The 15,208-nt window shown below is 44.1% G+C and overlaps 1 protein-coding gene across 9 annotated transcripts in view; it reads left to right on the top strand.

The window, feature by feature from the left end:
• Positions 1–14,467, top strand: part of LOC106563223 (guanine nucleotide exchange factor VAV2) — a 242,976-nt gene extending 228,509 nt beyond the window's left edge. For 2 of the 9 annotated variants that reach the window (XM_014128593.3, XM_082958193.1), the window contains 17 exons: positions 720–805; positions 934–1,066; positions 1,416–1,430; positions 1,762–1,871; positions 1,989–2,090; positions 6,293–6,381; positions 6,583–6,596; positions 6,807–6,828; positions 7,145–7,272; positions 7,419–7,490; positions 7,587–7,651; positions 8,273–8,389; positions 10,264–10,351; positions 10,460–10,586; positions 11,429–11,515; positions 11,964–12,118; positions 12,362–14,467. In XM_014128593.3, coding sequence (XP_013984068.1) covers positions 720–805; positions 934–1,066; positions 1,416–1,430; positions 1,762–1,871; positions 1,989–2,090; positions 6,293–6,381; positions 6,583–6,596; positions 6,807–6,828; positions 7,145–7,272; positions 7,419–7,490; positions 7,587–7,651; positions 8,273–8,389; positions 10,264–10,351; positions 10,460–10,586; positions 11,429–11,515; positions 11,964–12,118; positions 12,362–12,409 — 1,458 coding nt within the window. In that variant the 3' untranslated portion in view covers positions 12,410–14,467. Of the gene's footprint in view, positions 1–719; positions 806–933; positions 1,067–1,415; positions 1,431–1,761; positions 1,872–1,988; positions 2,091–6,292; positions 6,382–6,582; positions 6,597–6,806; positions 6,829–7,144; positions 7,273–7,418; positions 7,491–7,586; positions 7,652–8,272; positions 8,390–10,263; positions 10,352–10,459; positions 10,602–11,428; positions 11,516–11,963; positions 12,119–12,361 lie in introns of all 9 variants that reach the window. The other 7 variants (XM_082958194.1, XM_082958195.1, XM_014128595.3 and 4 more) reach the window with 6 other exon arrangements.
• The last annotated feature ends 741 nt before the right edge of the window (positions 14,468–15,208 follow it).

The following is a 15,208-nucleotide window of genomic DNA, read 5'->3' on the forward strand; positions in this document are numbered from 1 at the left end:
AGATGTACTGCCTGTCTTGTCAGTCTGTCTGTCCTGTATGTATGCTCATTGTATCACTGACATGAAATCATTGGTGTAGCCAACACACCCTGAAGGGGGCCGTACAGCCACTGGTGAAAGAGTCACGAATGTCATAATGTTATGGTAGCAGAATAAAATGATGACTCACATTTCCCATTTTGACATCTTGATGTTTAATATATCATAAATCAGTTCAGTACCTCGGTCGATGGCAAAATGTATTCATTGAGATTCCACTAGGTTAGATGAATAATAAAGTAGACAACAATGTGCTGCTCTTAGTTAGTTAGTACCACCACATATTCATCACTGAAAAAAACAGCATCGCTACATCCGTTTTTAGACACCTAAATGAATGATATCTATCCAATGATCCTTCAAGAATGAAACTCCTCAATGTTTCATGAGCATTAGTCATACCCCATCAGAACCAAAATATCCTTTATCCTTTGTCTGTAAACAAGGTATATGTAAATAAACACTGTATATCCTCAAAACATAGTTAAAACTATCATTTTGATATCGTGGATTGTCATTCCATATATCTATAGCTTTGTCTATGAATTTGAGAGTGGTTGCATTTTTCGAGCCCCATCCATCAGCTGTTTACCAAATCAGTGGCAGGGTGCCCGCTTTGTAATAGTTTGAACTGCAGATTCCCGCTTTAATCCAGGCGTGTGTATATGTGACCCGAGCAGCAGGTCAAACTGGAGGAGTATGGCAGACCAAAGATAGATGGAGAGCTCAAGGTGTCCTCCATAGTCAACCGAACAAAACAGGACCGGTGAGTAGACCAAGCTTCACTATCAAATTCAGACTTACTGAATGTGTGCCATGTGATTAACAGCCTTTCTTATGGACAACACATGTGTTCAGAACTCTTAACTGCTGTTCTACGGTTCCTTTTCCAAGGTACATATTCCTGTTTGATAAAGTGGTCATTGTGTGCAAGCGGAAAGGCTACAGCTATGAACTGAAAGAGATCATTGAGCTGCAGTCATACAAAATGTCTGACGACCCCATGAACAACAGGGACGTGAAGAAGGTAGGCAGCAGCCTTGAGCTGCGATTTCTGCTAACACCCTGCTGAAGAGACACCCTCAGCCCAGGTTTTGCAATGTCTTAGCAATCATTACAAATGGTGTCCTTGAGGTAGAGCTGCGGTGACGTTCACTTCAGATAAGCAAGCTCATGTGTAATGCATTGAAGTGTCAGATCGGAATGCGTTGTGCCGGCCTATGCTCTGAAGAACATGTAAATGCAATGAAGGTCATTTACAATACAGGCCGTGTGCATTTTCCACCAATCTAACCATTCTTTTGAATCTGCATGTGTGGTCGTGTGCATGTGTAACTGGGTCTTCTCTGGTGTGTTTCTCTTTGCATGCATACCAGTCCAGTGGAAAAATGGTAAGCTGAAGCAACCCTTAACTCATCTTCTCATAGCAGCCACTGTGTGTGTGTGTGTTGTGTTGGGTGTCATGCTATGATTTCATGTGCACCCTCTGGCTATGTGATTCTCTTAACTTTTTGTCAGATGCATTGCCATGAGTGAACACTGTCTCTTAGTTAGCTCCAAAGGGAATGTGTAGGCTATAGAAAGTGCATTTTGTTAGTATACATGATTTTTTGGGGGGAATTTGTTACAATCCTCCTCGTCTCCCCCACCACTCTCTCCATCTACCTCCATATTTCTTTCTCTGTGCCATCCTTTCTTCATTTTCTCTCTCTCTCTCTGCAGTGGTCCTATGGCTTCTACCTGATCCACCTGCAAGGCAAGCAGGGCTTTCAGTTCTTCTGTAAAACAGAGGACACCAAGAGGAAATGGATGGAGCAGTTTGAGATGGCCATGTGGGTACAGTAGTAGGCCTATAGAAGCAGCATGCAGCCGAATGGATCTTTCACACTAATCAGATCCATTTCATTCAAACTCACTATGTATCATGTATGTTTCCTCCAATCCCAAAGGTCAAATATCAAGCCGGAGAAAGCCACGGCCAATCAGCACAACTTCCAGATGCACACGTTTGAGAAGAACACCAACTGCCGAGCTTGCAAGATGCTGCTGAGGTGAGACTTGGCACCAGCCGCACGGCTCCTCCCATGTACCGGGCCTTATCATGCACTTAGTTGACGGATAACAGCACTGTTTTCTAAAGGGATGTTTGTTAGTGGTACTTACTGACACTACACACTTACTTTCATATTCAGTCTGTTGAGCTTGCCAGCCTGTCTAAACTCACTTAATGACAAATCACTCAGCCTTTGAGTCTTTTTGATTTGACTGACCGCTAGAACACCCACGGAAACACTCTAAAAGCCAACCATTGCAGTAGGCCTGCATCTAAGTTGACAATGTGAGTGCAGCTCCAGCACTACGCTGTGCACTCTTCTGACTTCTACTACAGTGGCTGTCTACACTCTACACTCCATGCAATGTATTGACCCAAAAACGACATAGTAGCGACGCTGACCTACATTCCCACCCCGTGCTGTGGAAGGGACCAGTGTGCTGCTACCTCTAGCTGCTAACTGCTAATTTCATCAGTAGCCCCAGTGTTTTAGTCTGATGTATGGTGCTGGCTATTGGACATGACAGCGTATACACTGCAGAGCATACACGTGCCGTATTTTACATAACGTAAACGTACTCCACTTGATTGTGTGGCCTGAAAAAAAGAGTGGAACGCTTATGTTGGATGTAGTACATTGAATTTATGGCTATTTAGCGGGGGCTTTTATTCACAGCGACAGTCAGTTAACACAAATAGACCGTGTTTGGCCACCCAGGAATCAAACCTGAAGCTTTTGGAACAGTAGTGTACAGTGCATTCGGAAAGTATTCAGAACCCTTGACTTTTTCCACATTTTGTTACGTTACAGCCTTATTCTAAAATGGATTACATTATTATTATTTTTCATCAATCTACACACAATAACCCATAATGTCAAAGCAAAAACAGGTTTTTAGAAATGTTTGCAAATTGTTTAAACCCCCCCCTCCCCCCAGAAATAGCTCATTTACATAATATTCAGCCCCTTTTCTATGAGACTCGATATTGAGCTCAGGTGCATCCTGTTTTCATTGACCATCCTTCAGATGTTTCTACAAATTGACTGGAGTCCACCTGTGGTAAATTCAATTGATTGGACAGGATTTGGAAAGGCACACACCTTTCTATATAAGGTCCAACATTTGACACTACATGTCAGAGCAGTTTCTCTGTGGAGATGGGAGAACCTTCCAGAAGGACAACCATCTCTGCAGCACTCCACCAATCAGGCCTTTATAGTAGAGTGGCCAAACAGAAGCAGTAAAGGGCACATGACAGCCTGCTTGGAGTTTGCCAAAAGGCATCTAAAGACTCTCAGACCATCAGAAACAAGGTGATGGCAGCACCATGCTGTGGAGATGTTTTTCAGCGGCAGGGACTGGGAGACTCGTCAGGATCGAGGGAAATATGAACGGAGCAAAGTACAGAGAGATCCTTGATGAAAACCTGCTCCAGAGCACTCAGGACTTCAGAATGGGGTGAAGGTTTACCTTCCAACAGGACAACAACCCTAAGTACACAGCCAAGACAACAACGCAGGAGTGGCTTCGGGACAAGTCTCTGAATGTCCTTGAGTGGCCCAGCCAGAGCCAGGACTTGAACCCGATCAAACATCTCTGGAGAGACCTGAAAATAGCTATGCAGCTACGCTCCCCATCCAACCTGACAGAGCTTGAGAGGATCTGCAGAGAACAATGGGAGAAACTCCCCAAATACAGGTGTGACAAATTTGTTGTGTCATACCCAAGAAGACTCGAGGCTGTAATCGCTGCCAAAGGTGCTTCAACAAAGTGCTGAGTAAAGTGTCTGAATACTTGTAAATGTTCCTCTGTAACAATGGCGCAGAGAAGAAGGCTGACATTTTACGTGTCCCCAACTGATAGTTTTTTTTGTTTGCAACTTATGTTTTTACTTATTTTGTACATAATGTTGCCGCTACCGTCTTTTTTTATTATTATTATTATTCTCCCCAATTTTTCATGGTATCCAATTGTTAGTAGTTACTGTCTTGTCTCATCACTACAACTCCCGCACAGACTTGGGAGAGGTGAAGGTCGAGAGCCATGCATCCTCCGAAACACAACCCGGCCAAGTCAAGCCAAGCGTGCATCCAACCCAGAAGCCAGCAGCCGCAATGTGTTGGGGGAAACACCATACACCTAGCGACCTGTTCAGTGTGCACTGCGCCCAGCTCGCCACAGGAGTCGCTAGTGCGCGATGAGACAAGGATATCCCTGCCGGCCAAACCCTCCCTAACCCGGACGACGCCAGGCCAATTGTGCTCCGCCCGTGGGCCTCCCGGTCGCGGCCGGCAGCGACAGAGCCTGGGCTCGAACCCAGAGTCTCTGGTGGCACGATGCAGTGCCTTAGACCACTGCACCACCCGGGAGGCCCTCCCGCTAACGTCTCTTATGACCGAAAATAACTTCTGGACATCAGGACTGCGATTACTCACCACGGACTGGCAGGATCCTTTTTTTCCTTTAACGAGTCTAATGAGCCCGACGCGAATGATATACTGCTTTCTCGGGAAAAGGCCCAGATCCCCGTGAAGAGGAGGTGGAGAAAAAGGGGCCAGAGGGCGGGCTGCCTTCTGAGAATTAGTTTTGCAAACGTACATTCTTTGGAGAATAAAATCGATGACCTACACGGAAGATTAAACTACCAACCGGACATTCAAAATGGTAATATCTTATGCTTCATGGAGTCGTGGCTGAACGACGACACTATCAACATACAGCTGGCTGGTTATACGCTGTACCGGCAGGATAGAAGAGCGGCGTCTGGTAAGACAAGGGGCGGCGGACTATGTATTTTTGTTAATAACAGCTGGTGCACAATATCTAAGGAAGTCTCGAGCTATTGCTCGCCTGAGGTAGAGCATCTGTAGACCACACTATCTACCTAGAGAGTTTTAAGCCTATATGGAGGAGGTCAGAGACCTGGCCATGTGGTGCCAGGACAACAACCTCTCCCTCAACGTGATCAAGACAAAGTAGATGATTGTGGACTACAGGAAAAAGAGGACCGAGCACGCCCCCATTCTCATCGACGGGGCTGCAGTGGAGCAGGTTGAGAGCTTCAAGTTCCTTGGTGTTCACACCACCAACAAACTAACATGGTCCAAGCACACCAAGACAGTTGTGAAAAGGGCACGACAAGACCTATTCCCCCTCAGGAGTCTAAAACGATTTGTCATGAGTCCTCAGATCCTCAAAAGGTTCTACAGCTGCACCATCGAGAGCATCCTGACTGGTTGCATCATTGCCTGGCATGGCAACTGCTCAGCCTCCTACCGCAAGGCATTGCAGAGGGTAGTGCGAACGGCCCAGTACATCACTGGGGCCAAGCTTCCTGTCATCCAGTACCTCTATACTAAGCGGTGTCAGAGGAAGGCCCAAAAGATTCTCAAAGACTCCAGCCACCCAAGTCATAGACTGTTCTCTCTGCTACCGCACGGCAAGCAGTACCAGAGCACCAAGTCTAGGTCCAAGAGGCTTCTAAACAGCTTCTACCCCCAAGCCATAAGACTCCTGAACATCTAATTAAATGGCTACCCAGACTATTTGCTTCCCCCTCTTTTACACTGCTGCCACTCTCTGTTGTTATCATCTATGCATAGTCACTTTAATAACTCTACCTGTACGTATTACCTCAACTAACCGGTGCCCTCGCACATTGACTCTGGACCGGTATATAGTCTCGCTATTGTTATTTTACTGCTGCTCTTTAATTACTTGTTACTTTTATTTCTTATTCTTATCCATATTTTTTTTAACTGCATTTTTGGTTAGGGGCTCATAAGTAAGCATTTCACTGTAAGGTCTACACCTGTTGTATTCGGCGCATGTGACTAATACAATTTGATTTGAAATGTGATATTTCAGTTTTTTGTATAAATTAGCAAAAATGTATAAAAACCTGTTTTTGCTTTATCTATATGGGGTATTGTGTGTAGATTGAAGAGGGGGAAAAACAATTTAATCCATTTTAGAATAAGGCTGTAACATAACAAAATGTTGGAAAAGTCAAGGGGTCTGAATACTTTCCAAATGCACAGCATCCCATATGGTGCATGTTGTACAGTATGTTCTATTTAGAGTGGTGTTTAGATAAAGACATGTCCAAGCTGGTCAGGAATGATCCTGTGCAGAATTGGCTTGTCAGTGTCTGTCATTTCCTCACCCCTGACCCCCCCACCACTGTCTGTGTCTCCAGGGGGATCTTCTACCAGGGGTACTACTGTTCCCGCTGTGGGACTGGAGCACATAAAGAGTGTCTAGAGTGCATCACCATCTGCAAAATCAGTAGGTTTACTTTACGCTCAACTCCAGTACTATACATTACAGTGGGACTTCACAGGTGTAGGAGCAACTTCATGTGAAATGTTACTGACAAGTCTCCCTAGATACAGACTGTCCAATGGGACATGAATAAATAATGAGTTGTAACATTTTGTTGACCGACTGCTCTTTCTCTTCCTTTCTCTTTCTATCTCATTTTTTCAGATCCACTCGACACGGTGAGTGTTTCACCCCCCCGCTTCTTAGACATTCAGCTTCATCACCTTTTGAAGAATGCCATCTATTGTTTCATGAAGAAGTTCTCATATTGCTGTTTTATTGATAAATTATTGATACATCTATTTGGTTGTGTAGCATCAGAACACTATAATTCCAGTGTGGAGCTCCCTTATCTTGACCCTGTTATGTGTTGATCCTTCCTCTTTCAGGACTCTGGACTATCGTCATCAGGTAGGAATGCTGTGTATACAGGAATTCACATAGCACAGTGTAATGTTACTCAGTCAGAAATCAAAACAATGTACAGCAGACTTCGATAAAGATTGCTCTCAAGCTGTCAAACTAACTTGAAGTTGTTTGGAAGGTGGATTAGAGCTACAGCTCTCTGCTTCCATCTAGTGGAAGACTACAATGCAAGCGCTGATTGAGTAGACTAATACAAGCGATGGAAGTGTTGAGATGTATATGGAGAATTCTGTATAGTCTTCATTGCCCATTGGAAGAGTGTTCAGTTTATCTTACAGTATGCATTTTATCCTGGCTTCAGGCCCTAAGATGGTGGCAGTAAGGAACTATCATGGGACGCCTGTTCCTCCAGGGAAGACTCCACTCTCCTTTCAGACAGGGGACTTCATCGAGCTGCTGAAGGGGGAACCTGACACCACCTGGTGGGAGGTAAAATCACTCCCTCCCCCCTATAAATAGTGACTATAGGTTATCACCTAACATACACATTCTGAGGAACGTTCATATCATTCTCCTATATCCATCCATAGCAGCAGAGTTGTTGTATATCAACACCTAGTGTCTCTCTCTCCCAGGGAAAGCTTATCCAAACCCAGAAGACTGGTTTCTTTCCTAACAACTGTGTAAAGCCTTGTTTGGACCCCAAGGTAAAATACCCCTCAAACATACACATTAATTCACTCACTAATGATTCTACTCTATTTATAAACTCTCTAATGCTGATTTTGTTGTTGTCACCACAGCCTTTGTTCCAGTCCTTCCCCAGCCGGCAGCCCTCAAGGGAAACCGACTACTATGGATACCCCTGGTACGACCCTTCACCTTGGATACATTATACATGTTTCAAAAGTTGGGATGTCCTCATTTTGAAATGATGATTCAGTGTAGTTTGAAAGTACTATCTTCTCATTTCTCTGTAGTAAATAAATTGTATTATGTTAGGACAGTGCATTACTATGTTAAGACAGGGCATTAATATGTTAAGACGGGGCATTACTATGTTAGGACGGGGTATTACTATGCTAGGACGGTGTATTACTATGTTAGGATGGGGTATTACTATGTTAGGACGGTGTATTACTATGCTAGGATGGTGTATTACTATGTTAGGACGGTGTATTACTATGTTAGGACGGTGTATTACTATGCTAGGACGGTGTATTACTATGTTAGGACGGTGTATTACTATGCTAGGACGGTGTATTACTATGCTAGGACGGTGTATTACTATGCTAGGACGGTGTATTACTATGCTAGGACGGTGTATTACTATGTTAGGACGATGTATTACTATGCTAGCACGGTGTATTACTTTGCTAGCACGGTGTATTAATATGTTAGGACGGTGTATTAATATGTTAGGACGGTGTATTACTATGTGTATCTGTAGTCCTTCAAGGACCTGCGTTCCCTCTCAATGTCCCGTCAGGTTTGCTGGCAACATGGAGCGGACACAGGCTGACAACCTGTTGAAGTCCCACAGCAGTGGGACATACCTGATCAGAGAGAGGACTGCTGAGGCAGAGAGGTTCGCCATCAGCATCAAGTGAGTGTTGTTTACCATTTGCCCTAGGAAAGGTAAATAACAGGAGACTTCTCTGTATCTCTAACACTACCAAACCTCCATTCCTTTGCGTACTTTATAGTGCAAGTCACTTTATTGAATGACTCAATCTTTGTAGTGTACAGTCGTGGCCAAAAGTTTTGAGAATGACACAAATATAAATTTTCACAAAGTTTACTGCTTCAGTGTCTTTAGATATTTTTGTCAGATGTTACTATGGAATACTGAAGTATAATTACAAGCATTTCATAAGTGTCAAAGGCTTTTATTGACAGTTACATGAAGTTGATGCAAAGAGTCAATATTTGCAGTATTGACCCTTCTTTTTCAAGACCTCTGCAATCCACCCTGGCATGCTGTCAATTAACTTCTGGGCCACATCCTGACTGATGGCAGCCCATTCTTGCATAATCAATGCTTCGGGTTTGTCAGAATTTGTGGGGTTTTGTTTGTCCACCCGCCTCTTGAGGATTAACCACAAATTCTCAATGGGATTAAGGTCTGGGGAGTTTCCTGGCCATGGACCCAAAATATCAATGTTTTGTTCCCCGAGCCACTTAGTTATCTCTTTTGCCTTATGGCAAGGTGCTCCATCATGCTGGAAAAGGCATTGTTCGTCACCAAACTGTTCCTGGATGGTTGGGAGAAGTTGCTCTCGGAGGATGTGTTGGTACCATTCTTTATTCATGGCTGTGTTCTTAGGCAAAATTGTGAGTGAGCCCATTCCCTTGGCTGAGAAGTAACCCCACACATGAATGGTCTCGGGATGCTTTACTGTTGGCATGACACAGGACTGATGGTAGCGCTCACCTTGTCTTCTCCGGACAAGCTTTTTTCCAGATGCCCCAAACAATTGGAAAGGGGATTCATCAGAGAAAATGACTTTACCCCAGTCCTCAGCAGTCCAATCCCTGTACCTTTTGCAGAATCAGTTACACCTGCCTGCTGCCATTCCTGAGCAAGCTCTGTACTGGTGGTGCCCCGATCCCGCAGCTGAAATCAACTTTAGGAGACGGTCCTGGCGCTTGTTGGACTTTCTTGGGCACCCTGAAGCCTTCCTAAGAACAATTGAACCGCTCTCCTTGAAGTTCTTGATGATCCGATAAATGGTTGATTTAGGTGCAATCTTACTGGCAGCAATATCCTTGCCTTTTTGTGCAAAGCAATGATGACGGCACGTGTTTCCATGGTTGACAGAGGAAGCACAATGATTCCAAGCACCACCCTCCTTTTGAAGCTTCCAGTCTGTTATTTGAACTCAATCAGCATGACAGAGTGATCTCCAGCCTTGTCCTCGTCAACACTTCCCTGTAGCTCAGTTGGTAGAGCATGGTGTTTGCAATGCCAGGGTTGTGGGTTTGATTCCCACGGGGGGCCAGCACAGAAAAAATGTGTGAAATGAAATGTATGCATTCACTACTGTAAGTCGCTCTGGATAAGAGCGTCTGCTAAATTACTAAAATGTAAATGTAAACACTCACACCTGTGTTAATGAGAGAATCACTGACATGATGTCAGCTTTACCTTTTGTGGCAGGGCTGAAATGCAGTGGAAATCTTTTTTGGGGGATTCAGTTCATTTGCATGGCAAAGAGGGACTTTCCAATTAATTGCAATTCATCTGATCACTCTTCATAACATTCTGGAGTATATGCAAATTGCCATCATACAAACTGAGGCAGCAGACTTTGTGAAAAGGAATATTTGTGTCATTCTCAAAACTTTTGGCCACCACTGTACATTGCCAGGAAGTTGTCATACAGTTTGGGATGCCTTTAGAGTTAAACCATGCCCACTCTGTCCGTTCCCTTCCCTGTGATTCCTCTCGAGTCACTGCAGTACTTTTGTTTCCGACAGGTTCAATGATGAAGTGAAGCACATTAAAGTCATTGAGAAAGACAGCTGGATCCACATCACTGAGGCTAAGAAGTTTGAGAGTCTACTGGTAATATAGCTTTCATCAATCAGTCACATATTGTCCCGTACTACTTCTAATGCTTATATGATTAATGAATGACTCTATTGCTCCTTTCTCTTGTGTTCTGTCTGACAGGAGTTGGTGGAGTACTATCAGTCTCATTCGCTGAAGGAGAGTTTCAAGCTGCTAGACACGACTTTACGATATCCCTATAAATCTAAAGAACGGGGGCCGGCGTCGCGGGCCAGCACCCGCTCTCCAGGTGAGCCCATCCCTGGTGAGCCTCCCTCTTCCTCTACTGTCTGACAATACAGACATCCCTATTCAGAGTTAGTGCATGCATTCTTAGAGTGTACAGGGCTATGGGCACAGAGTTAACTGATAGGGACAGGCTGCTGGTTTGTTTCTCCTCCCGCCCCTCTCCTCCCAGAACAGGAGACACCAAGCCAGGCCAGTCACCCTGCAGGGCACGGTCCCTCCCAGAGTCACCACTTCCCCTGACCTAACCAACCCGCCAAAGAGAGAGTGAGGGGGGAAGGCTGGGCTGGGGCTCCTGGCAGCTGTCTCAGGCCCTGAGCTGGCTGGCTGGCCAGCTGAGTAGGCTCTGTTGAACACTCTTCATCATTAGATGTGTAATAAATGATTTGGCTCTGCTCTCTGCTCTGGCCAGCCTCCCACATAGTCTTTCTCCCTCTCCAGCCAGGTCCATCTGGCTCAAACGACACATTTTTTTCCCTCCATTTTTCTGGTCAGTGTGTGGAAATGGATGGAGAGATGAATGGGAGCGTGTCGTGTGTGTGTGTGGGTTGGAAGGTGTGTGCTTCAGGGCAGAGGATAGGGGCTGGCTGGCCAGGAGCAGGATTCAGCGCCTCTGGTGTCTTGGACATTTGTCAAGGTTGTTTTTTTTTGTGGGTATAAAATGGAGTATTGTTTTTCTCCCTCTTGATTTAGGCAATTTTTTTCCTATGGGGGCTATCTGTCCAAAGCCCGGTGTGTTGGCCACCTTGATCTCTGGCCAGCTATTGCACGCTCTCTAATGAATTTCCTTTCTCTCTCTCTCTCTCTTTCTCTCTTTCTTGTTCTCTCTTCCACTGCCTGTCTCAGCAGCCATTGGCGCTTCCTACAACTTCTCCTTCCTCAGTCCTCAGGGTCTCAACTTCTCCTCTCAGAGCTCAGCCCCCTTCTGGTCAGGTACTCTCTCCTCCCTTTTCTTCAGCTCTTGTTCTTCTTCCCTCTTTCCTCTAGCAAGCCACCTCTCCTCTCTTTTCACATCCCTTTTCATCCTGTACTCTTTCATAGCTGCTGTCATAAGTTCTCATCTCTGTTGTCATGTGTCAATCACTGTACATTACATTGTTTGGAGCGTATAGGATGTGAGACTTTATCTTTATGTGTCATCACTGTGCCATCATTGAGTAGAGCATTGAATGAACTGGTTTCTTTAGAAAGTCAAATTGAATCAAGGTGTAGAATCCATCTCCTCCGTATCACTCATGCACCATCCTCTCCTCCAACCCTAATCTCCACGACTGTCTGTTAATGTTGTGCACTCTCCTACCATCTTTATTTGTGGGCCACCAATGTGTCTGGTCTCTCTGCACTGTTATCCCACGGACTCGCTCTGATGTCATTGTTGCAGTATTCACGCCGAGGGTGGTCAGCACAGCGGTGGCCAGGTACAACTTTGCAGCACGGGACATGAGAGAGCTGTCACTCAGAGAAGGGGACATCGTCAAGATCTACAGCAAGATTGGAGGAGACCAGGGCTGGTGGAAAGGAGAGGCCAATGGCAGGGTGAGAGAGAACCAATATAGGAGGGGCTTAAGAGATGTTATTCATGATATTACAATGTTCTTACTATAGCAATTGCTGTGTAATTACACAGGTATGAGAGAATCTTAATGTACAGGGTTTCCGCAAAGTGAAGTCTACAATGTTGTCTAATCTAGCATTTGCCTCACTGAAATCTAGAAGGCTTTTCTGTAGGCTACAGTATTAGATTTTTGCCAAGTTTCTGATCTCTTGTTGACATTTCAGATTGGCTGGTTTCCCTCAACGTACGTTGACGAAGAAGGAGTTCAGTGAGGCTCTGATGTCACCACGGCCCTAGTCCAATCACATCACACCTCGCTCCACAGTCCTCAGAGAGGAATTGTTGGTTTCCAGGGAAACACTATGTGGAATACTTTTTGCTGGATACTGATTTTGCAGTGAACAACGTTTCTACTCCGGTTTTCTTCCTACTTGTATGCATCGGCTTTGCTTATGTTGTTTTTTTGTAAGATCTTGTCCTGTTTGATCTCTGTGAGGAAGTCTGTCTGCCTCTTGTTGTTCTGAAGAGGCTGACATGGACTGTGAAAAATTGTAGAGAGGCCCAACATACAGTACATACAGATACTGGGAACCTATAGTTTTATTACATAGATAGACTCCTCCTTTGTTGCAGGTCTATGGGAGGGGCTAATATAATGTATAGATAATTTATTTAACAGAGATCCTAACAATTATTGTGTGTTGTTGAGATTAGCAACACAGCAGACCAAAAGAAAAAGAACAAGACACAGGTTTGTGTCTTTTTGCTGGAAGATTTTGCCTTAGTTGTCATGGCGATGCCTTGAAGGCTTACAGGAGAGATGGAAGGAGAAATGGCCTTGCACACACACACACTCACACTTGCCCTTGCCTTTGAATTGTGGTCAATGCTCACAGGATTCGCCAGTCATGGTCCATGGACTATCTGCAGCTTACAGTCGAGCTCTACCCATCCATCCTCTACTGCAGAGTGGACTATGGATGGAGAAGAAGAGAGAAGGGGGCGATGGAACATTTGGGATTGCTCCAGTCATCAACACTCTATGTGACTGGTGCAAGAAGGGAGGAAGTTCATTAATTCGTCCCCCTTGCCGACTGAAGATAGACAGTGGCCCTCAGAAACATTGCACTGGAGTCGGGGAATGAACTGTTCCTGTCGCAGCCAAAAAACACAGCGACCCACTGAGAGGTGTAACGTTAGGTAGAATGGGTGTACAGATAGAAGGTTCACATCAGTCTCAGCACTTTACGTCTATGGGATCTCCTCACAATCAACAGGATGCAAAAAGGGAAACTTTAAAGTCAGTCCAACACCACCTTAATGCACTGAAAATCTGAAAATCTGAAAATCTGAAAATCTGAACATCTGAAAATCTGAAAATCTGAAAATCTATCTTGGTGTGCAATGTTTTAGTTGTTTTTATTTTGTTTTATTTTGAACAAGACCACATTTACTTGCTGAAAACTGGACCAACCTGAATTATTTTAAAGCCAAATGCAACCTCTTTTTATTAATGTCCGCATGAACTTTAACCTAGATATTTGTATTATCAGTTTGTTTGTACCTTGCCTTATTTTACAAATGGACACATGGTACTGGGACTTTAGCAAGTTTACAATTTAAATCAACTTTTGTTGCTTTGGTGACTGGCGAAGTAATATGGCAGCTCCATGAATTACACAGAATCAGAAAGTCAACATCATACTATGATGATCTACCTGAACATAATATGAAGGTGTCACAATATGGACATATTGTATGCAGTCATACATTTTCTAGCTCCAAGGGAAAACAGTGCAGCAGATTGCATGTAGCCTACAGTGCAGAAAGCCACACTGGATCATTGACTGAATGACCACATCCATTTAATTAGAAGATAGAGATACAGATGGCTGCCATATTCCCTGGTCCCATCCCAGATCAGTTGCCAAGTAGGCTACCCACAATAATCTTCTGACCAGAAGGATTCAAACAGTGATGTTGGCTGACAAACTAAGACTGATGTGGTGGAAGAGGAAAGAGTATTGGAAGTTTCTGACCATGTGTGACAGTGTGTATTCCAAAGGCCCACTACTCCCAAATACAACTCCTGCCATCTAGGTTTGAAGGAGTTCATTTTGAGGGGAGTACATGTTAGCTAAGGGGGGGGGGGGGGGGTTACTTAGTCGCTGTTTGTGTAGTGGAGAAAACCCATTGCATGTGGTAATAGATATTTCAACTCCTGTCAGTACATCCACAAAAAATTACTTAATCGTGTACATTTTTTTGAACGGTCGAGTATTTCCAAAATGAGGTCTATCATGAAATAAATATTTCTCTTTTTGCCTAAATTTGATGTTTCTGTTGTTTTATGAGCTAAATAATGTTTTATTGTTATTTTTTGTAACAAAGCCTTGTCGAATACCTAATACAATACCTAATATGTCCAGATGTCATTTGCAACTTTGAGAAATCAGAGGGAAATGTGATGGCTTATCGGCGCCATCTTGTGGACGTCTGATGACACAACAACATGAGGAGCAGCTGTTAGCATATTGAAGGTGAGAAACATCTGGGCTGGCTACGCATGACTAGTTTGCCCCACTTCTTCAGGTGGTAAGTCTGTACACTGTTTCACATGGCCTATTTACTGACCTTGGATGATGAATGAAGTTGTTCTTTACACTCCCTTGTAATGCAGTGTGTGCGTCACTTAGAAGCTTCGATGACTGATTACAGAGTAGGGACGTTTATGTGTGCCACACAAACGCACACATAATAAAGTGCTGATATAAGGACAAAACGTTCAAGTATGAAACTAGTGCACATTTCCAGAAAATTAAAACCAAAACACAGTTACAAACTGATTTCAGACTTCAGATCTCTGATATGTTGATATCCTGATGCCTGCACTGCACAGTAAAGAATATCATCATTGAGTCTAAAGGTACATAACAGAGTGCTACCCCCCCCCCCCCCCCTCCCCCAAACAATCAACATAGCAGAGTAATAAGTCCTTAGTTGTTTTAGTTATGATAAGGTAAAGTAATACAAATCTCATTAAGGTAATATTCTGCTAAATCAAATGGTAT

The sequence above is a fragment of the Salmo salar genome, chromosome 11, assembly GCF_965601325.2.
Source record: "Salmo salar chromosome 11, fSalSal1, whole genome shotgun sequence".
Taxonomy (NCBI): Eukaryota; Metazoa; Chordata; class Actinopteri; order Salmoniformes; family Salmonidae; genus Salmo; species Salmo salar.